Below are 22,685 nucleotides of genomic sequence, written 5' to 3'. Positions count from 1 at the left end.
TAAAAATTATAGTTGGCGTTACTATGTTTTATTTTGAAATACACGACAGGAAGCGATTAAATTCCCGCGTGTTACCCTTTCCTGTTTAGCCGAGCGCGCGCCGTTCAAAACACATTGAGGAAACGCGGGCAGAGAGGACAAGTTGGACAACTGGAGTTCTAATTATCTTTTATTTCACCACATTCACAGTTGGATTGTTTCATCTAAAACCATACAAGCCTTTTAAGTAAGACGATTTCTGTTTGTTTCGTCATTTGAGAACGCGGATTTAGCAAGCTAGCTAACGTCGAACCTTACGCGGTTTATTTGCTTGTATTGGTATCGTTAAAATAGCAACGGGGACGTAGAAAGTTGGTAAAATTCAATTCGTAATTAGTTCTTGAGAAGTTAAAATGTTTAATTTCATCGAATTATACCGCCATTTATCTAATCGGCGAAAGTTTGGTAACTTTTGGCGTCGTGAACGTGGTAATATTTTAATTAACGTTACATTAATACCAACAAATAGGCTTACATATATTGAATAGATGTTTGCCAATAGTTTTTGTCCAATTGCTCACTTCGGTTGTCATAAATATGGTTATTAAGCTTTATTTTCATAAATTAGTTTAGGAAATTATTACTCTTCTATGAGTAATGCTCTCTAAATGAAATTAAGTAACCTGTCTACTGTTTTAATGTGAATAAATTTGTATTTCTGTGCTACACAATCATTGTAATTGTCAATTTCCAGGTGAATGACTAAAAATGATGCCCTTGAACACTCGTAAGAGGAAGCTGTCCTCCGTGGACTCGGACAAGTAAGCCGTATAACAGCATTTTATGGACACACGCACAGCTCGTATTGAATCTAAACACTTTTTATTCTTCTTGGAAGTCAACCAGCTCAGGAGAGACATGAGGCGTCTCCTACCAAGAGGAGATCTCCCAGAAAAAGACTGGATGTACTTTTGAACAAAGAAAACAATCCGTCACCGAGGCAGTCACCTCGTAAAGCAACAGGTAAGGAAGAATCTCAAAACCGAATCTGCTGTTTTAACAACGTATTTTACGTTCTCTGCAGGCTTTCCATTCAAAACAAGCTCTTTTTACGGACCAAAAAAGAGTGCATATCTCACTCCTCTGGAGAGGAAAGCAGTAAAAGAATCGCTTCCTAGCCGTCCTCCTCCTACATCTTCTCCGGGTAAGGCTAAAAGTGTCCCGAAGGAAACCGAAAACGCGGCAAAAGGCAAGCAGACTAAGCTGAAGGCAAGTTCAAGCATCACAAGCTTCACCACAAAAACCAAGACGATCAAACTGTCCAAGATTAACTGGAGCAGGTTTGTGAAAACGTTGAACACAAAACTAAATTTAGTAAGAATAACATTTTTGTTCCCGTCACATAACCCTTTAGCAATGCATCCAACAAGCCCCCCGAACCCAAGAAATGCATTACCCTCACCTTCAACAACATGAAGAAACCCAAAACAAAGATTTTTGTGGGTGCTGCCTTCTTCAGTACAGCTAAGAAGACAACATCGATGCACAAAAAGGCAGCCACTGCAAACGTGAAACGCGAATCTGCTGGCAAAAAGGACAAGCTCAAGAATCAGGGAGCAGCCATCATGCCTGAGAAGAAACCACTCGTCGAAGACGTTGAGCCAATGGAAGTGTTCAACAGTGGTGACGTGCTAGAGAAGCAGCTGAGGTGAATTTTAATTCTAGTTAAATAAATATGACAAACAGCTCTACATTCGTGATTTCTGTTCCATAGTTCACCTAAAGTCCTGGCTGAGAATTACCATATCAAAAAGGAACTGAAAATCGTGCTGACCAGAAGTCCGATTTGTACATCGGAGATCTCGTCCTTCAATTCTAAGGTTGCTTAGTCGATCGTGAAATAATCACAGTTCAGTTTAATGTCATTTTTAATATTAAAGTACTTATCTTGATCAGGATGAAAACTCTAAGCCAGTTTGTGAGCTTGATGACACAAATCCGAGCAGTACTGTTTCCACGCCACCCAAAGGTAAGTGAAAAAAAAAGGTTTTATTGAATGCACATTTCTTGATTTTAATTCCTTTTGGTTGAATATGATTTTCTCATTCCAGAATCTGGCTCTGTGTATCCCATTTTTGGATCTGCTTCCAAACGGTGAGACATTTTTCCTTTGTATATCATGCAAAACAAAACAGAAAAATGAACTATTGAGAGCAAACTTTTCCTTATTTGTAAAACAGATTCTAAAGCACAAGATGCTTTCAATATTGTGGATTTTAAAGAGGCACAACATTACCGCTAAGTAATAGCATCAGGTTTTTCTCATAATAGTTCGACTTTTTCTCGTACTATTATTACGAGAATAAAAAACTTATTAATTTGTTAGGCTAATGTAGCTGAATAAACAGCTACTTACTCCGTTCTCCGTTAAAATCCACAATACAGTGATTCCTCGCTACTTCGCACACTCAGGCCATCGCGGATTTTTTCTCAACTAAAAATAAAATAAATACAGATGAGCTGTACCGATCCGATCACGCTCCCTTCTGCTGCTTTGCTTGGTCTGGCAGTGCACTGGAGTTGCTTATTAAAGTTAACAATGATAGACAGACGTTAGGGTTTGCTCTTGCCAGAGATGCCTGGAAGCCGAAACTTGAAATCGCTGCATGTGTCAGTCATCATTAAGCTTATTAAACACTTGCTGTGGCAACTCATTGTGTGCAAGTGAGCAGCTTGAGAGAATTTGAGTGGACTCACTAAATGAAGCATTTAATAAACAGAAGCATTTTTCTACTTTAAAATGATTAGATGGGACAGTAACATGTTTAAAACTTCAATTCAGTAAACTTTATTAATGCCTTGGGAAGGTTCCCTCAGGGAAATTACAATACATAAGTTTTTATTATTATACTTTGAGGGGAAAAGTGTGGGGGGGGGGACATGTCTTGTATGTATCTGAATAAATACATTGAACACACACAAAAAAATTATTCTCCTTGATTTGGCCCTAACCCACCGTCGTAGGTTTCACTTACAGGCGCGGGTAAATATTGTTTTGTTTTTTTCATTGGAAAAAGGAACCCAAAAAAGGGAAGAAAAACCTTCAAGATTTTTAACTCATTTGCTCCCAAAAACATACATATACGTTCTATTTTTAATCGCTTCAGTGTACCAAAAACATATTTATACGTCTTTCGCGTTTTTTTGACAGTCAGCATCTATAGGTTCCCATGTATCTAAGATAGAATACACAAAGCTCAAACCCCATTTTAAAGCAATTAAACTAGAGGGTGGTAGGGCATTTGGTAAGACCCCCAACCCTATTCAACCAGTACAGCGTAGTTGAGTCAGTGCCGTGCTTGCCACTCGCATCCCCCGCACGGAAACGCGCATGGCCAAACCAGTCCCCTCCCCACCTCCTCAGGAACACAAGTTCCCCAGGCGAACGAGTGGTCACTACAAAAGAAAGACTAAAAAAAAAAAAAAACATCTTTACGAGTCAGGCAGCGATGAGGGAAAAGTTTAACCCGCTGTCGCGGCCACCAAGTGTCATCTCTCAGTTATGTGTAAATAAATTGTTACTTTGCTATCAAAAGCTCTATTTGACTTGTTGTTGATTTTATTTTGTAAACGGAAAACCTTATTCAGATGTTTGGGATGTAACTAAAGCAAAAAATAGCTGTGTTAAAGTCAAAGTTATGTTTGGAATGTATGCTTTTACAAAAAGCTAATTTTCTCCGTTTCTTCATCAGAAATTGGAAAATTGCTCAAACTAAGCTATTTTCTAATGCTGATATCTAAAGAATGGAAAAGGATATTAATGTAGTTTTTTTCTGATGGCAGAAGAGAGTCTAATCTTTCTTCTGGTGGGTTCCACGTTTGTATAGCAATAGAACAGAATTTTCTGTGGGCCTTGCAAAATCAGTCAAAATCCAGTAAGACGGCCGGGAGCGAAGGGCTTTGCTCCAGTGAAAATGACTGGAAGTGAATGAGATAATTATATATATTTTTTTTTTAACAAAAGCAGGAAAACTGCAAATATTCGGATTTCTGTAGTCCTCCATTTTTCATTGAAGACTGCAGAAATTTCAGTTCCATTCTAGCAAACACATCATTCCAATATAGTTCTCCATCGTAGTGACGGAAATCCATCAGCAGGGAATGCTGGTGGGTGGTAATGCATGAAGAAATAGAGGCCGATGATTAATTTTACTAGCATTAACCCTGTAGAGGCCAGCGTTGTAGAATTACATTTTTATTTTTTGCAAAAAAGGGTTGAAATGTTTTTTTTGTTTGTTTTTTTTAACATTAGTATAGTCATTGGGTCCTACTGTTCAGTCTAACAATAGGTGTGGATTGGAAATTTGTATATAAGCCGTGCCCACAGTTCCAGGACTTTCAGAATCTGCAGAACTTTGGCTGTGCAACAACACTTTGGTTCCTTGGACTGGATTTATCAGATTTAAGTAAGTATAATGCCTTTATTTTTTTTTTTTGTAATCATTACACTTACCAGACCATGTACATATGTAATTATTGTGAAATACATTCATCAAATGTAAATTAGAGCATCTTGTATATATGTTGTAATTTTAGAACTCTGGCCCTTGGGTAGTCAAGATGGCCATGGTGTAGTTTTACAAGTTACCTGGCTATGTGTAGCCTAAATAGACATTTTGACAGAGACCTTCTATTTTTCACAATATATTTTAAAATTACATCTTTTAAACTTTCCAGATATACTGTACTGTATTATATAGGCTTTATCTTTATTTTTAATTTCCAAACCAGTGCTATTTGGAACCCACTGTACAAGAAGCTGTATGACCGAAATATATTGCAATAGCATACCTCTTTCTACTGTTTATAATTGTAATCACCTACAATAGTTCAGTTTCTCATTCTGATTGTATATATGCGCCTATTATGTTGGCTCCATTCATCGCCTAAGCAGTTAGATCTGGGGGTGATGCTGAAGGGTGCCTGTTGCATTGTTCCAAGAAAAGGTGACAACGTTCAGGAATGCATTCCCATTGCAGACATTATCATATTTGTAGAAATGCAAAATGCCTTCCTTTTGGGATAATGGTTTCACATTCTTGAACATTCTCACCTGGTAATCAGAGCACAATAGGTCGGACAGACAGTATTGTTTGACTAGTGAGATGTGTGAATAGGTTACTTTGCCCACCACCAATGTACCAATGTTATTTCCATTTAGTTTTTGTCATTTCAGAATGTCTTCAGCAAGGAGAAAGACCTAGACTGTGCAGGAGGTCATCGATGGTGTCTAAAATGAAGAGAGTGATGTGGACAGACTTTGATGAAGCTCATGAAGAGTCAGATGACAAAACCCACGAAGAAGTGGACAAAGAAACCCATCCACCCACTGACTGCCCAGCCAATGAGGACATTGGGCCCCAACCAGCCCTTGACAGATATCGCTGGCAGAAAAAAAGTTTTCATCAGCCCTGATTTGGATATTTCTGGCCCACCTCTCACAAAAGATAATTCCCTCGACACACCATTGGAATGCTTCCGACAATTTGTGTCTGAAGACATGATTGAGTCACTCGCAATAAACACAAATGAGTATAGCCTTCAAACACATGGAAGATCCATAAACACCAACAAAGAAGAAATGGAACGAATGATGGGCCTGGTACAAATGGCTGGAGTGCGAATGTACCTGGAGACAGACGCGGCTTGCACTTGTTGCTGATGTGATGTTTCTAAATAAATATGCTATTTGTAAAAATATGACTCCTGTTGAAATTATTATTAATATTGTGTACTGTTTTGGGGCTATGTAACAAGCAATCAACCAGTGCAAATTAACCCATAGTGTTTTTGTATCTTTCTGATTTGACAATGAGTACAACTAGGGTTAGAGTCAGGAAATCCTGCTACCCCATTTAGCCAACGTTGTAAGATTAAAACGTTCTCATAAAACTTTACCCCCCCAAAAAAAAATTTTTTTTCTTTTTTTTTTCTTTTTTTTTTCTTGCAAACACTTCATCTTCAAAGGCCTCCTTCAACACCATATAAGTGGTTGAAATTTTTTTCTTTGTATGTTTTTTCTATGTCTGGCCACTACAGGGTTAATGATGGCCACAGTTGGTTTTGATTCCTGTCTTGTGGTGGTTTTTTGTATATTTGTTGTGCTGTTACAGCCCCCTGCTGGGTTTTGGTTTCTAATTTCTTTTAATTAATGAGTCGCTGTAATTATAAACCAACAAGGTTAAGCGATTCAATTGGGAAGAATCCATTCAGTTTGACAACTTTCCAGAATTTATCTTTGTCATTGGCCTTTGATATGGGCAGAGTTCGATTGTGGCTTCATTTTCAAATTCTTATTGGGCTACCAATTTTCACTGATTCCCAAAAAATGATGCAGGTTGTAATAGCCATTTTTAAGCTAAGGAAGGTTCTGGTTAACCTCAAGAAGTCTGGAAATGGAGCAAACATGTTAACTTCCAGGTTTAGGGCTGAAAGCCAGCATTTGAGTGATGCAATTGGTTTGCAATAGCATGTTGTGGTGTTTATTACTGTTAGTTTTTTTTTTTTTTTTTTTTTAAACTTTAATCCATGCATTGTCATACAGTATTTTTGTAGGCCACACAAAATGATGTTGCAGCCCTGATCTCGCCCCAAGCCTTGAGTTTGACACCTGTGCTATGCATTATTCAACAATCAGTCTCTGCTGTCTCAATAAAGGTCCAAGAGCACCCCGACTCAGCCATCATCGACTACCAAAGAGCGAACCACTCGCTGGCGGAAGGAGAAGCACGACCGTGACCAGCTCATCATCGTACGTCAGCTACTATTTTTGGCATTGTTTTTGACTGAAGTTAACATTTTTTTTGCATTTTTCCACCAGGACGCAGGCCAAAAGCAGTTTGGCGCCACCACCTGCGGCTCGTGCGGGATGGTTTACAGTGCGGACAACCCAGAAGACAACTTACAACATGACCAGTTCCACCAGTCCATCCTGGACTCGATTAAATTTGTGGTAAATATTGTCGAATGTTGAAAATATTTAATTACAAATTAATATCAGGCCTATATATGGACTGTCTTATTACAAGATCAGCTATCGGCCAATATAAGAGGTCAACTGATATGTTGACTGTTTGGATTATATTTCTTATAAGGGTCGACCAATACATTTATTAGGGACAAAGAAATGGGTAAAAAATAGGACTACTGGACTGAAGTCGTGCTGCTAGCTAGCGCGGGAATAAAGTCGTGCTGGTAGCTGGCGCGGGGGAAAAAGTCGTGCCGCCACGTACAGCTATTGTAGCTAAGTCAGCGGTTACCTACTTCACGGCCTTCGCCGCCTCCTTAAAATCAATTTTTAGAGCATCTCGTGAGCCTTTTTTAGAATGTTTAACAAATACAAAAAAAAAAACAATCTTTTGGCTCATCTACATTAAAATCAATAGGTAAGATTTGTACTAATACTTTGTCATTGCTCCCAGCTAAAGTAAGCTAGCATAGTTGTGCGTACATAATAGTGTAGTGTAATAAAAATGCGCATCTTGTAAACCTTTTATTTTTTTTTTTGAAGGGTTGGAAGAAGGAGCGAGTTGTGGCAGAATTCTGGGATGGAAAAATCATCATGGTCATGCCGGATGACCCCAAATATGCTGTCAAAAAGGTATCTTTTCGCTTCGGACTTGAACAAATTCAATGGGAAGTCGATAAGGACATTTGTTTTCTAGGCGGAGGATGTACGTCGCATTGCAGACAACGAGTTAGGCTTCCAGCAGATGGCGCTGAGCAGACCCTCGCAGAGCAAGACTTACTTGTTTGTCAATAGAGATCGGATGGTGGTGGGCTGCCTGGTCGCGGAATCCATACGACAGGTAATTTGTTCATTTGAGGTTGGACATGGTGGATTCGGTTTCAATGGATGTCTGTTGACCGTAGGCCTTCAGAGTGCTGGAGACGCCGAATCAGTTGAAGGACATGACCAAGGACGACTTCATGGACCAGCACCGGGCGTGGTGCTGCTCCACCGTGCCGGAAAAGGCACTGTGCGGAGTCAGTCGCGTGTGGGTCTTCAGCCTGTCCCGGCGACAGGGCGTGGCTCGCCGCATGCTGGATACCGTCAGGTAGGTGTTAGGCATTTTTAGCTAATTACTAAAAATTGTGGCATTGTGAAGTTCCATGGAAGAACTCGATTACATAGAAATCAAAATTGTGAATTTTGACCTGGGATCTGTCGTGCTAGCTAGCATTTTTAGCTAATTGCTAACATATGTTGGTATTGAGTAGTCCCATGTAAGAATTTGTTTTTGACCTAAGATTTCTTGTGCTAGCTAATGAGGAATCAAAATAGGGAATTTTGATCTGAGATCTGTTGTGCGAGCTAACTATCGACTAATGAGTAATCAAATTCGTGAATTTTGACCTAGGATTTGTTATTAATCAGGTAGCTTACTATCAGCTAGTGAGGAATGAAAATGGTGAATTTTGACCTGGGATCTGTTATGATGGCTAACTATTGGCTGGCTAGCTTGCGGTTTTAGTTAATTGCTAAAAGTTGCGAACATGTTAGTATAGAGTCGTCCCATGTTAAAATTTAATAGTTTTTGACCTAAGATATCTTGTGCTAGCTATTAATCGGCTAGCTAATGAGGAATTAAAATGGTCAATTTTGACCTGGGATCTTTTGTGCTAGCTGACTAGCTGTCGACTAATGAATCAAATTAGTGAATTTTGACCTAAGATTTGTTATTAATCAGCTAGCTAGCTATCGGCAAATGGGAAATGAAAATGGTGAATTTTCGACCTGGGATCTCTTATGCTAGCTAGCTATCGGCTAATAAGGAATAAATATTGTGAATTTTGACCTGGGATCTTATGTGCTAGCTTGCTCTTTTAGCTATTTGCTAAAAGTTGCTAACATATGTTGTTGTTGCGTGGTCCCATATAAGAATTTAGATTAGGGTTTGGACCTAAGATATCATGTGCTAGCTAATAATCGGTTAGCTAATGAAGAATTAAAATAATGAATTTTCACCTGAGATTTGTTATTAATCTTATCTATCTGATAATGAGGAATAAAAAGTGAATTTTGACCTGGGATCTTTCGTGCTAGCCATCTGCTAATGAGTAATGAAAATCAGTGAATTTTGACCTAGGATATTTTGTGCTCGCTATTAATCGGCTAATATTTGTGTCTTGTAACTGCAAATATTTAAACTTGAGATTTTAAAATTCAGTAGTTTTTGACCTAAGATCTCTTGTGCTAGCTATTAATCGGCTAGCTAATGAGGAATTAAAATGGTCAATTTTGACCTGGGATCTTTTGTGCTAGCTGACTAGCTGTCGACTAATGAATCAAATTAGTGAATTTTGACCTAAGATTTGTTATTAATCAGCTAGCTAGCTATCGGCAAATGGGAAATGAAAATGGTGAATTTTCGACCTGGGATCTCTTATGCTAGCTAGCTATCGGCTAATAAGGAATAAATATTGTGAATTTTGACCTGGGATCTTATGTGCTAGCTTGCTCTTTTAGCTATTTGCTAAAAGTTGCTAACATATGTTGTTGTTGCGTGGTCCCATATAAGAATTTAGATTAGGGTTTGGACCTAAGATATCATGTGCTAGCTAATAATCGGTTAGCTAATGAAGAATTAAAATAATGAATTTTCACCTGAGATTTGTTATTAATCTGTTATCTATCTGATAATGAGGAATAAAAAGTGAATTTTGACCTGGGATCTTTCGTGCTAGCCATCTGCTAATGAGTAATGAAAATCAGCGAATTTTGACCTAGGATATTTTGTGCTCGCTATTAATCGGCTAATATTTGTGTCTTGTAACTGCAAATATTTAAACTTGAGATTTTAAAATTCAGTAGTTTTTGACCTAAGATCTCTTGTGCTAGCTATTAATCGGCTAGCTAATGAGGAATCAAAATAGTGAATTTTGACCTGAGATGTTTTGTGTTGGCTAGCTATGGACTAATGAGCAATACAATTAGTGAATTTTGACCTGTGATCTGTTATGCTAGCTAGCTATGGGCTAGCAAGGAATAAAAATTGTGAATTTTGACCTGGGATCTTTTGTGCTAGCTAGCTATCAGCAAATGAGTCATCAAAAATAGTGTATTTTGACCTAGGGTCGTTTCTGCTCGCTATTAATCTGCTAGCTAGCCAGTTATCAGCTAATTTCGGTCTTTTATCGGGAAATATTCAAATTTGAGATTTTAAAATTCAGTCAAAAATAATTTAAGGTCACAATATATCGATAACGTTGCTGTAAAGGGATTCAATGAATACCATTTTTCACCATGTTTAATAATTTTAAAAAGGTATATAATTGAAATCTGGCATTACCGTATTTTTCGGACCTGAGTATGTCGCACCAGCCATAAAATGCCCAACGAAGAGGAAAAAAACATATATAAGTCGCACTGGAGTATAAGTCGCATTTTGGAGGGAAATTTACTTGATAAAATCCAACACATGAAACAGATATTTCATCTTTAAAGCCAATTTAAAATAAAAATACAATATAGAACAACTTAAAATAAAAAATACAATATAGAACAACATGCTTGATAAGTGTACTGCATGATAATGTTACATGATGCATGAACAATGAAATGCGGATGTGGCCAGTATGTTAACGTAACATAGCTATTGAGAGTCATTCAGATAACTATAGCGTAAAGAAAGTGCTAACAAGTTTACCAAACTATCAGTGTCACTCCAAAACACCAATATAGCATGTGAAATGATATAATAATGTGTTAATAATTTCACACATAAGTCGCTCCTGAGTATAAGTCGCACCCCAAGCCAAACTATGAAAAAAAACTGCGACTTATAGTCCGAAAAATACGGTACATATATTATGCAGACATTACTATGGGTCATGTTGCTAAATTAGCAAAAAAGCTTTTTTTAATAGTACAAACTTGCTACATAAAGTGGGCTAATTACATTTTCTCTCATTCTAGGAGCACCTTTATGTACGGCAGTCACCTTACAAAGGAAGAAATCGCCTTCTCCGACCCGACGCCGGACGGAAAACAGTTCGCGACGGCGTACTGCGGGACGCCCACGTTCCTCGTCTACAACTTTGTTGCGTGAAGTGAGCGGACGCCGACTTGGAATGTGATTTTGAGTTAGTTTGGATAGTTTGTATTTAAATCATTCACTAGGAGTGTTGGTGAATGATCACGTTTCAGTGCCATTGATGTCAATGGCCGCCTGTTAAACTCAGGGCTGAGTATTGTATATTTGCTGTAGTTTTATGCAGATGTTTATATGGAAAGGCCTCCCTGTTTAACACTTTAAGGCTACGTTTTTACAGCCTTTTTTCCTGTCATTTTGAAGGAGAAAAAGTGTTCTTTGTTGTAAAAATGTTCAATAAACAGCCGTTGCTTTAATATCCTGGTTTTCATTTTTGGAATGAAATTAGACCACATACATACAAAATTGGAAGAAAAGTCTTCAAGGATATATAGTGTACAGCAACAGGAAAAAGAAAAAACATCCCAAGTGATGTCGTCAGGATTCAAACCTCGCAGGCCACGCTCGTTCTGCCCTCCAGCGCTTGCACGATCTGCGCGGCCGAGGGTCTCTTCTTGGGGTCCTCCTCTGTGCACACGTAGAAGAGCTCCAGCATCTTCCTGTAGGACTCGCCCAGGGCCTTGGCATCCAGAGGTGGTCGCGTGCCCTGTCGGGCCAAGTAGGCATCCTCGTCGAAGCTTGCTTGCATTGACTCGTCTGTAAGAGGATTATGCCTTTACACTGGTGTTTTGACATATAGTTTAGATGGCCGCCAGCTATGCACGCCATCTGTTTCTGTAGCTTTTAGCCAGGCTAAGTTTAATCGGTATATGAGGAAATTGTGCACAGCAAATAGTTTTCAAATGTCCCACTAGGGTTGTAATAAAACGTATCTTGAATTCTCACCTTCATCGCCATTCTCAAAGTGGCCCATATGTGGCATAGCCAGGCTCATCATCTCCCAGAGTGTCAAGCCGTAGGCAAAGATGTCTGCCTTATCTGTGATCACGTCCCCCTCCAGGGCCTCCTTGGGCATCCACGGACCCGTGCCTATGTACTCGTCATCCGGGTCCGACACTGCCCGACAGGTTTTTCCGTGTTATGACCAAAAACATGCATTGTGTGTGCGCCGTTTTGCCTTACGTGTCATGTTTTCATCCAGCTTGAGGGACACGCCCACATCACATATCTTGACGGCGTCAAAGTCTCCCTTGACGACCACGTTGGCAGACTTCATGTCGCCGTGTAATAGTTTTTTCTCATTGTGGAGATACTGAATGCAAAACAGAGACTGGGTGAACAGCGATCAATATCGAGCTGCAGCTATGGATTAATCCATTACTTCTCAAATAGTTCGGCGCGTGACCTCGGGGAACATTTTTGCCATACTAGAATAAAGTGTAATTGCACATCCACTCAGTGGGCGGCAGTATTTTTCTGTAAATTATTGTTGGAATGGAAAGATAAGAGGACGGATATATACATTCAACATACTGTACAAAAGTACTGTATTTGTTTATTATAACAAATCCTCAAGATGGCATTAACATTATTAACATTCTTTCCGTGAAAGGGATCCACGGATAGAAAGACTTGTAATTCTTAAAGGATAAATGTGATTTTGCATATTGTGACTAAATATTGCCATCTAGTGTATTTGTTGAGCTTTCAGTAAATGATACTATAGCGACTTAACTGTTCTGCCCAAATGCATGATGGGAAGTGATGCAACCATGACTGTGTGTGGTGGCTGCAAATGTTATATCCTCTCTGCATTGGGCACAAAACAGGGTGTTAAGATAAAGATCAACTCCTGTCATTTTTCCCCAAGTCGCTTCCCACAATAGATATAGTTGTGGGAGAAATGTTAAAGCTTTTGCCAATTAACAGCACGGCCCCATTAAATGCTTGTATCTACTCCATTCATATGACGCTGCCTCTTAGCTCTGTATATAAGTACAGGCATGAAAATAAGTCAGGGGTTAAAAAGGTGAGAAGGGTGTGGAGGAAATATGTTCTGGTACACTGTACAACCCAACAAAATATTGAGCTCTGTCGACCCACACCGTGTTTCAGCAGGGCCGTGCAGAGACCGGTGGAGGGGTGGGTGCTCGTAAATCAAAAGTGGCACATGAACAAGTATTTAATACATTTAACAACAACATAACTTCAATTTTGACCAGCTTTAGATAACAATTGGCTGACTGTGACATACTTTAATTGGGACGGAGCAACAATGAATAGAAATCAACACTGTCATCAACACTCTGGCTGTGACTCAGTCAGTCTGCCTCTTTTCTTCCTTCAACCTCTGCATCAAAACTTCCTTCCTGAACTTGTTGTTCATCTGAGAACAAACCACATCAGATGGTCACTGACTGAGCCACCAACAGCAGTTTTCTCAAAACTATTATTTAATTAGTATCCATATTTAACAACTCTAGCACCTAATAATTAATAAAGCAATGAGATAAAATCTTTTGGAAAAATAACATTGTAATTTTGTTTGTAATTGTATTTTATACCCGACTATCCTTGCAAACTTATTCTTACCAGGTGTGCTATTCACCCGGCTGATGAGGTATCCAATGCCTTTAGCAGCCTCATCCAACTCCTTTTTATTATTCCTCAATCTCCTTTCCTTACGAGGCAAGTCTATATAATGAAATATAAATCTTTAAAAAAAAAATCAGACTCCCCAAGGGCTTTTATTTTTAAAGCTTTCTTAATTTCTTTCTCTCTCAATAACTATGGAGGTAGATTTGTGTCTTTATTATTCAATCAAAAAAAGTTGCTTCAATCAAAAACAAAGTTGCTTCAATCAAAATATGTATTTTTAATCCCAAAAAATACTGTACTTTACTGTACTATGATACTTTGGGGATAAAAAAGTTAAAAAATATGTCACTGAACACGCACAAAAAAATGAGGGGGGGCAACTTCGCGGTTTTCACTTATTGCGGCGGGTTCTGGTCCCCATTAACCGTAAAAAACGAGGGATCCCTGTATCATTCCCACCACTCGTCGGGCCGGTGTTGTGCCGACACCTGCCGTCAGCTCAAGTCCCAGCCGAAAATAACGCGTCTCAGGCGGACGACGGGATCGATGCGAGGCGCCCCCTCCATCCGAGAGCATACCGCTTAATTTGACTCAACAGAGTGCTTCTTCGTTTATATTACCGCTAAATACACAAGCTTGACGCTAACTTAACGGGAGCTATTTTTTCACGGGAGATTTCGCTAGCTCTGGCAGTGTTCAACGCAAGCTGCAACGAACGGCAGTAACTTTATTATATCACAAAATATGAAAACGATTGAAACCATAACTCACCAAATTCAATTTGCTGGCAAATGCAGGCAAGTGTGTGTGCTGCGCTCTGGTCTGCCCCGGTGTGGATAAGGCCTGCTTTTTGTTTTCGCAGCTTTGCAGTGCAACCAAAGGCTCTCCAAGCACTCCACATACACGTGAAGAGTGCGCAATTGGAATAATGGAACGCAGTTTGGGCCTATGATTGGTTCTCGTCAGCGAAGCAGCCAGAAAGATTTGCTGACTGTCCAAGTGTCACTTTTTTAAAGGACCGATTTCTGAAGTGCTCAGTTTACGTACTAAGTTAATCACATGATGATAATAATAATAATAATAATTAAATAAAATCTCCCGGAAAAAAAAAAAAAATTCTCCTCGGATCTACACAATTCACGTAGGTCACCCTTTTTTACTTCAAAACGGCGAATGTCGCCGAAAGGTGAGAGATTTTCATGCCTGTAAGTAAAACGGCGCCAATGTAGGGTGTGCGGCAATGCGTGAGTGGGTCGTGCCGCGAATGCGTCAAATATTTTAACGTGCTTAATTAAAAAAATTACTGCCCGTTAACGCGATAAATTTGACAGCCCTAATTACAACGCCACTCTAAATAAACGAATCCTTGAAGCAGCAAAAAGTGATTCAAGGCTTTTTTTCTCATCCAATTACTCTAGTAAATCGATTATGCAGCACTCGACCAATACGTTTACCGTATGTGTTTTTTGTTGTTGTTGTTGTTTTTTTACCTGCAGTCCACGAGCGACATGAAGTGCCACTTTTTCAATATCGGCAGCGGGAAAAGCCTGAAGGCCATCTTCTTGACGCGTCTCGATGAGGTCGTAGAGCGAACGTTCTCCTCCGAACTCCATGGCTAGACACTTGGAGCCGTCTTTGGCCGTAGCTAACGCCCGGAAACCTGCGGGTCAGATTCACTGACAATCAATCAGACGGCAGTATGTATACATTTTTTGATTGCTCACGTTTACTCAATCTTAGTAATATTTACAATTCTTTTATAGGTCAAACTTTTGATCTAAACCGGCGAAAAATTGTGTCAATAGTTTGCGTTGTGTTTGTGCTGTCAAAATTTTCATTTTAGCTGCAACTGTTTTGTAGACATTCTGCTTTTAATTTGAAGTGATGACTTCACGCAGCCCCCCATCTACGGCGGAACAGAACCCCAAATGTGCCGTTTGTTTGTGCTACATTTGTGCTGTACAAAAATGTTTGTGCTGCAACGGTTTTGTAGATATTCCACATTTAATTTGTAGTGATGATGTCATGCAGCCCCCCATCTAAGGCAGAACAGAAACGCAATGGTTCCGTTCGTTTGTTGTTTTGGAGTTATAACAAATAATGTTTTTTTTTATGTCATCCAGTTTCCCCCTCCCCTGCCACCCAATTGAACTAGAAATGTTATCTTTCATTTGTGCTGCTATGGTTTTCTAGGTATGACACATTTTATTAGATATTTTTTACTGAAGGGAATAGTTACCTTTCTCCCACACACCGTATACCTGTTTGCATTACTCTAACACGTGTAATATAATTAATCAGGGAATAGTATCATTTCTCATATTTACTGTAGGACTGTACTACTCTAACACACCTAATATAAAATAAATAGCACACCATAGTTTAATGAAAAGAAGCAGAATAGATACACAACGCCATCTTATCACAGAAGCCCAACGTGTGCGTCACGAGCAAGATTGACGCACCAACTCTTGCAATCAGTTCTCCCGGCCACTCCAAGGACAAAGAGCAGGGCGCTCTGTCCTAAAACAAGTAGCGTCTCGCCCAGCAAGGATAACAAAATTGATAGCGGGCGCTTGGGACGTCAAGACCAGCGTCAGTCGCTGTGGCAACCACGTCCCATCGACGCAGGAACCTAACCGCCCAAAACCGGCCACAGAGGGATGATCCCGAAACAACACCCAGCCACACCTTCGGCCCGGCCCACTCCACTGCAGCCTTCAAGAACACTGGACACTGAGAAAACAAACGGTTCGCTGCTCGGAAACATTGCTATGTAGCCGTTGTTTTGACGACCCTTGATCCAAAATTTGTCCCTCTGCGTCCGTTTTTGCCATGTTTTCTGACCATTGTCGACGCATAAATTGTCAACCTGTTTTCGGTGAGCCTTCTTCAAACTTTTGGAACATGGAGTCAGTACAAAGGGTTAACACAAGAGGTGAAGGCACGGAATATCGGCCCTCCCGGTTGGCGCACGGGTTCGAGTCCCGGCCTGGTCAGAGGTGGGAGCGGAACACGGGGCGGCGCTGACACACCGGTTACATTGGTGCCGTGATCTGTCTCGGCAGCGAAGGTTTTCGGGGGGTGAGTGTGACGGGTACACGCAGGTTCGTTGTGGAGCGTGGAAACCTCCCTGCCGATTCCTTCATGTAGGGACGCTGACGGCTATGCCAGTGGCTTGAGTTTTATTGGCGCAGTGGTTAGCGTCCCTACCTGCTTAGTGGAAGTGTCGTGGCGCACGGGTTCGCTTCCCGGCCTGGTCAGAGGTGAGAGCGGAAGCCGGGGCGGCGCTGACTCGCCGGTTACAATGGTGCCGTCAGCATCCCTACATGAAGGAATCGGCAGGGAGGTTTCCACACTCACGTCACACTATGGCATTACCACCGCTAACAAGGTTTTGTAATTTTATGCTCATTTCAATCCATTGTATAGTGTGCTGAGTGAACTCTGAAAGTCCTAAGAACATAACTTGCAATTACTGCAAAACCGTAGCAGTAAAAACGAAACTTTTTTACAGCACAAACAGGGCACAAACGAACGGTTGTGCTATTGCGGTTCTGTTCCGCCGTAGATGGGGGGCTGTGTGATGTCATCAATACAAATCAAAGTAGAATATCTACAAAATAGTGCTGCAAGGATTAATCGATTAACTTCAGTAATTCGAATAGAAAAAAGCTTCGAATTAAATTTTACTGCTTCGAGTATACGTTTAATTAGAGTGGCGTTGTAATGGTTTGTTTTGAAAGCATTTGCATTTAGTTTTATTGCTTTGGGTGGATACATTGCCGTCTAGTGGCAAGAGTGAATATGACATAACTCATTTAACATGGCTGAATTTAGCTGCTCCCTGTGCAGGCCAACATAAGTTTTTGTTTGAGCTAATATGTTTTTTATGAATTCATAATTTAGTTACAAGTATATTTGGCCGTTTTTGTGGGAATATGTGTTTGAACGATTGGTAAAGAGAGTTGTTAAAACACTTTAGCATTTTATAGCATTTAAGCTAGCGTACTTTTGCTATGTAAGTTAGTAAATTGTTCTCTTGCTGAACTTAGATCCTCTATTTTTTTCTTTTTTTATACCGTTTGAGGCTAAACTCAGATATTTTATTTTTTAAATGAAAGCGCAACCCTGCATAGTTTGAAGTAACATTTGGGAATTTTAATTTGTATTTGCATTTTATGCACTTCTGCAAGTGCAATCTTAGCAAGCCTTTTTTTTTTACATCCCTTAAAAATTTATTCTGCAACGCATTAAATGTTTCTTAATCTGATTACTCGATTATTCGAACTAACCAGTTGATAGATTTAACCGACAACTAAAATAATCGATAGCTGCAGCTCTACTACAAAATCCTTGCAGCACAAATGAAAATTTTTACAGCACAAACGTAGCACATACGAATGGCACCGTTACGGTTCTGTTCTGCCGTAGATGGGGGTGATGTCATCACTACAAATTAAAAGCTTACATCAAAATGAGGGGCTGATTGAGCGCAGACTGACCTATAAAAGAATTGTAAAATTCTAAAAAAATGATAGCAGTACAAACGAAACTTTGCACAGCACAAACCGGCACAAACGTAGCACAAACGATTGACATCATTTTTAGATAAATTTGCATCTGATGGGGGGCCAACTTCACGGAGATGTTGCAGTGGGCTTTTTCAATGACTTTGGCCGCTCACCGACAATATTGGGATGGTCGATTCCTTTGAGGACCTTAGCTTCCTCCTTCAGACGTTCCTGGTAGAGCTTAGCCTGTTTGCCGGTACATTTGCTGTTGAGCTTCTTGATGGCCCAGGGTGATGCGTTTTTGTCCCCCACTCTAGAATCAAATTAAATCGTTAGTTCGTGAGCTAAGATGACTTTGAAAGCATGAATCGCAATTGCCTGTCCATCAGGTAGACGCTGACTCCCGTCCCGCATCCGAGCTTTTTCATGAACGGCGAGGCCGGGATGGTGATGGGCGTTCTTCCTCCTCCGTTTTTGAGACTTCGGATTCTGCAGCTCTCGGGGGAAGTGAATTCAGCCATGCTATCCTAAACAAAGCAGGATAATTAAATGATATCAATGTCGACTCATTCAACACTCAAAACTAGGGGTGTTAGAAGATATCGAAAAGATATGACGCAATATTTGTAGTCCAAAAGGTTATCAATATGCTCCCATCAAGAATCTATATACCATTTTAAAAATGTGTCATGGTTTAAAAAACAAAAAATCTTCCATTTGAATATTGTCTACATTAGCTCACTGGTGCCACTGACGGCGCTAGATGTCCTATAATTTTGACTGGATTGGACGTACACCGCCGTCAATGGCACTGAAACTGTAAAGTTTTTAGTGGGGATTTATAGGCCACTTGTTCATTTTAGGGCATTTACAGGTTATTTCCTGTTGATTTTGAGTCATTCACTATTCATTTGGGGTCATTATTACGTCACTTCCTTTTCAGTAACCCCCAAATCAACAGGCAGTGACTCATTAATGACCCAAAACGAAAAGGAAGTGACCAAAAATCAACAGAAAATGACGTGAAATGCCCCAAAATAACCTCATTGCCTGGCATTGGCTGCCACTGATGGGCATACACGTCCAATCTGTGATGTGTTTGAAGTGAGAATCTGTTTCAAATGGATTGGACGTCTATTAGTAATAAAATCATACCAATAGCGTACCGCACGAATGCTATTTTTAGACCGTGACGTCGCCATCGTAACGGGGAAGTGGGTCATTATTCACACGCCCTCACATACAATCCATGTTATTTCTGCTTGTTTTCTCCGGTAATGTTTCAAAAAAGAACATGACGATTAAAAACTGCTGCTATGGAACTTGTAGAAACGACTCTAGACATTACAACATATGAACAATGTTTTCTTCATACGTTTCCCGAAACCAAAACCTCGGAGGAAAAAATGAAGAATGGATCAACTTGCGCGGACGTCCAAAAGACCAGTTTAACACCAGCAAGGTGAAGCCATTCACATTTCATATGTAGTAAACATTTTGTTGGAGGCCATGGTCCTACAGAGGACGAAGAGGTAAGCCATTTTGATATTTTTACTTATTTTTTAGCATGGCGTTTCGCCGTGCTACACTCTGTCTGACAATAAATGACCTGAAAAAAATTAAACTGTTATCCGACTGCCACTGTTACCTTTTCTATTGTTTTTTAAAAAAGGGAAAAAAAAAAAAAAAAAAAAGGGAGGGGAGTGTAAATTATAGAATAAACATTTGTATGTTCTTTCACATCTTTACCAGTGAATTTGGCACCAGGGACATCATTTTCGGACAGAATTGGTAGGTTTAGCTCAGTTAACATCTCGTTCGTAACCTGTTTCCATGCATTTACTATTAGGGACAACAGGAGGTTGACCCGCCTAGCAACAATTGTTAACGACATGAATATTAATCAGCAAAAGTGACGTGTTGCTACGCCCTAGAATGATTTCCTGACCCAAGTAATAAACTGCTCAAGCTTACATTAATATTATCGCCACACAAAAATGAATATTGAATTTGCAGTTATGTGAGTGACGTAAGACAAATGGTTCCTAGGTTGTTAACTACGAGTTGTTAACAGTGAAGAACCAAAAATGGATAAAAGATTATCTTATTTTAATAATGGCAAAATTTCACATTCACTGTGTAAAATATGCTAATAAAGACCAAATTTTATGTTTTTGGGGAAATGTTTTCTTAATATTTGGACGATTTAAGTTCCTTTTTGAACCCCAAGGCTATAAGGACCAAAAGACTTTGCAAACAGTACAGCTTGTGTTAAAAATAACCCCGACCATTTTATTTATTTATTTTGTTGTTGTTGTTGTTTTTGTTCTAAATTTGTTGTTTGTATGTGAATAGTTCACCCCATGTTTGCATTTGTATTTGTGTGAATAAAGTTTGTTAACAAAAAAACTACGATGATATTTTACGACCGAATTTCACGTACTTCAAAGCTCGCTAAGAGATTAATATATAAACGTTGTTTAAAAATTAAAAAAGTGAACTATAAAAACTATACACCACTAAAGATATACTCAATGGAACATACGTAATGACAGCTTATGCTAGCTAATATTAGAAACAACGATAACATTACATGGACAACAGACAAAATGGCGACGAGTCCGATAACGGTTAGTAACATTTGATTTTAAAAAGTTATATTTTAAGTAAATACAACCTACTTTACCTTTTTTTCCACAGTGAACGGGAAGCAACAGCGATGAGAGTTAAAAATTACCGCGCCGAACTTTCAAAAATGTCGACAAAACGTCACTAGTTTCGACGGAAGCCTCGGAAGGACAAACAAAACGGAAGTAACTTGTCATAAAACTATATTTAAACGCTTAATGTTATATTTTCAAACGAATTCGTTTAAAAAAATAAAAATATAATCAAACAAACAATTACTTAATTTATCGTTATGTGTCTGCTTTTTACCACGAAAAAAATTGCAGTTGTCCTTCAATGTTACTCCACTAGAGGTCAGTAACGTTACAAGAATTGTACATGATTTGACTTCTACGTGATAATCACATTACAAAAAAATCAAAACAAACATTCTCCATCGCAATTATCTTCGGAAATTTCCCATGGTCTAGCCAACAGTTATTTAGTATTTCATCAAGTCTGAAAAAGCAAACAATGCAAGCATATTTGTATTTTTATGATGTTATTGTTCTGTCTCGTGAAGTTTTTCTTTTTTACGACTTGGCATTAATGATAATAGTTGGACGTGTGTCTTCAGTTGCAAGAATAGTTTGTTCCCTTTAAGCTGCTTTTGGAAGACAACGCTGACATTCAGTCATCAATCACTGAACGGCTTAACTTATCAACACAATCAGCACATTGTGGTACTTTTATGAATACATTTGTCTGCTGAATGCCATATAATGGCATTGACCTCCATGCTGTCCCACTTCTTCACACAGCACAACTTGTCCCCCCGTCCTATCCCCTTTGACCCTGGCAGAAGTATTCCTTTGAGGCCGAGGAACAGGAATGCGACGGCGGCCCTGTTGCTTCATCTTTCCTCACCATTCCTCTTTTATTCCCCCTGAAGGGGGATTGAATTCATGTTTTTGCGGTGATGTTTATCACACCAAAACGGGTTATAACACATGTCAACAAAAGTGGGAAATGGACAAAATATCACTTGTACCTTTGAGACATCTAAATGGACTCTAAGCTGACAACGCTTAACACGCCCGTAACTCATATTACTATAAAACTTGTAAGTCGGGTCACTCAAAACTCCTAAAACACTGCTCTATTTAATCCTAGTATCTATGTACACAAATTCAAGGTTTTTTTTAATGTCTGTATCTAAAAAATTCAATCCTGCCGCCCATGTGCGGTAAATCACTAAACATAAAGAGAATTTATAACATCATAGAATTGTTTTTGACTGAGTTGGACCTCTAAAATGGGATTTTGGAATGCGCCCTGTGACCATAAACGGCCGTAAAACTGTCATATGTTTTAAACATTATGTTAAAAGTGAAGAGTAAATTCAATAGGATAGTAGAATTTGTATTTGAATGTATATATTCAAGGGCTGGGCAATGGTTTTTAATAGGGTTGTTCCGATCATGTTTTTTTGCTCCTGATCCGATCCCGATCGTTTTAGGTTGAGTATCTGCCGATCCCGATATTTCCCGATCTTGCTTTTTTTTTTGCTCTCGATTCAATTCCAATCATTCCCGATATTTTTTCCCGATCATATACATTTTGGCAATGCATTAAGAAAAAAATGAATAAAACTCGGACGAATATATACATGCAACATACAGTACATAAGTACTGTATTTGTTTATTATGACAATAAATCCCCAAGATGGCTTTTACATTATTAACATTCATTCCGTGAGAGCGATCCACGGATAGAAAGACTTGTAATTCTTAAACGATAAATGTGACTTTGTATATTGTGACTAAATATTGCCTTCTAGTGTATTTGTTGAGCTTTCAGTAAATGATACTGCAGCCATTTAACTTCTGCCCAAAAGCATGATGGGAAGTGCAACCATGACTGTGTGTAGGGGCACCAATTGATATACTCTGCGTTGCGAAAGAACATAGCGTGTTTAGAAAATGATCAACT

The 22,685-nt window shown here is 39.3% G+C and overlaps 2 protein-coding genes across 2 annotated transcripts; one reads left to right on the top strand and one right to left on the bottom strand.

Annotated features, from left to right (window-relative positions):
- The first annotated feature begins 78 nt into the window (after positions 1–78).
- On the top strand, positions 79–11,383 carry esco2 (establishment of sister chromatid cohesion N-acetyltransferase 2). The gene is made up of 14 exons (XM_057823087.1): positions 79–226; positions 734–800; positions 878–1,002; positions 1,064–1,319; positions 1,394–1,687; positions 1,754–1,859; positions 1,936–2,008; positions 2,091–2,133; positions 6,697–6,790; positions 6,860–6,991; positions 7,550–7,639; positions 7,704–7,847; positions 7,912–8,096; positions 10,958–11,383. The coding sequence occupies exons 2-14, from the start codon at positions 748–750 to the stop codon at positions 11,088–11,090; spliced, it is 1,728 nt and encodes a 575-aa protein (XP_057679070.1). The 5' UTR covers positions 79–226; positions 734–747; the 3' UTR covers positions 11,091–11,383.
- pbk (PDZ binding kinase) lies at positions 11,371–20,901 on the bottom strand. The gene is made up of 7 exons (XM_057823089.1): positions 20,772–20,901; positions 18,464–18,612; positions 18,259–18,398; positions 15,062–15,231; positions 12,156–12,285; positions 11,919–12,089; positions 11,371–11,729 (listed from the first exon to the last, which is right to left on the bottom strand). Exons 2-7 carry the CDS (start codon positions 18,604–18,606, stop codon positions 11,518–11,520), a joined length of 966 nt encoding a protein of 321 aa, XP_057679072.1. The 5' UTR covers positions 18,607–18,612; positions 20,772–20,901; the 3' UTR covers positions 11,371–11,517.
- Between the last annotated feature and the right edge of the window lie 1,784 nt (positions 20,902–22,685).

Source organism: Corythoichthys intestinalis, chromosome 19 (assembly GCF_030265065.1).
Source record: "Corythoichthys intestinalis isolate RoL2023-P3 chromosome 19, ASM3026506v1, whole genome shotgun sequence".
In the NCBI taxonomy this organism is placed as follows: domain Eukaryota; kingdom Metazoa; phylum Chordata; class Actinopteri; order Syngnathiformes; family Syngnathidae; genus Corythoichthys; species Corythoichthys intestinalis.
This window is presented reverse-complemented; position numbering and strand designations above follow the sequence as displayed.

Bases quoted from the DNA above. Each gene is read 5' to 3' on its own strand.
- pbk (XM_057823089.1), bottom strand. From the start codon at position 18,606: ATGGCTGAATTCACTTCCCCCGAGAGCTGCAGAATCCGAAGTCTCAAA. The intron at 12,286-15,061 runs GTAAAAAAACAA...TTTTGCATTCAG, and splicing joins ATGTCGCTCGTGGACTGCAG to TATCTCCACAATGAGAAAAA. The intron at 11,730-11,918 runs GTGAGAATTCAA...ATCCTCTTACAG, and splicing joins CTTTGAGAATGGCGATGAAG to ACGAGTCAATGCAAGCAAGC.
- esco2 (XM_057823087.1), top strand. From the start codon at position 748: ATGATGCCCTTGAACACTCGTAAGAGGAAGCTGTCCTCCGTGGACTCG. The intron at 1,003-1,063 runs GTAAGGAAGAAT...CGTTCTCTGCAG, and splicing joins GTCACCTCGTAAAGCAACAG to GCTTTCCATTCAAAACAAGC. The intron at 8,097-10,957 runs GTAGGTGTTAGG...CTCTCATTCTAG, and splicing joins CGCATGCTGGATACCGTCAG to GAGCACCTTTATGTACGGCA.